Raw genomic sequence first — 338 nt, forward strand, 5'->3', positions numbered from 1 at the left:
TGGTTTTATGTGTGGTTGTTTGCAGCAACAAGTTGTCTCTTTGACCAGGGGTGGTCTAGCGGTAAGCTGTTGCTATTGCTGTTGCTGCTGTTGCTGCTGCTGCTGTTGCTGCTGCTGCTGTTGCTGCTGCTGCTGCTTTTGTTGTTGCTGCTGCTGTTGCTGTTCTCGTGCTGTTGCAGCTCTTGTTGCAGTTGCCGCCCTATATTTGCTGCTGCTGCTACTTCTACTGCTGCTGCTGCTACTGCTGCTACTGCTGCTGCTCCTGCTGCTGCTGCTGCTGCTGCTGCTGCTGCTGTTGCTGCTGCACTTGCAGCAGCAGCATCACCCCACCATAACCC

At 54.4% G+C, this 338-nt stretch overlaps 1 protein-coding gene across 1 annotated transcript in view; it reads right to left on the reverse strand.

The window, feature by feature from the left end:
- Nucleotides 1-338, reverse strand: part of EMH_0008980 (uncharacterized protein) — a gene marked incomplete at both ends in the record, with an annotated part of 4985 nt that overhangs the window by 4044 nt on the left and 603 nt on the right. The window contains one exon of the mRNA XM_013498532.1: nucleotides 46-336. Within this exon, the coding sequence (XP_013353986.1) occupies nucleotides 46-336 (291 nt within the window). The remainder of the gene's footprint in view (nucleotides 1-45; nucleotides 337-338) is intronic.

Source organism: Eimeria mitis, genomic scaffold (genome assembly GCF_000499745.2).
Source record: "Eimeria mitis Houghton genomic scaffold, Emh_scaff350, whole genome shotgun sequence".
In the NCBI taxonomy this organism is placed as follows: Eukaryota; Apicomplexa; class Conoidasida; order Eucoccidiorida; family Eimeriidae; genus Eimeria; species Eimeria mitis.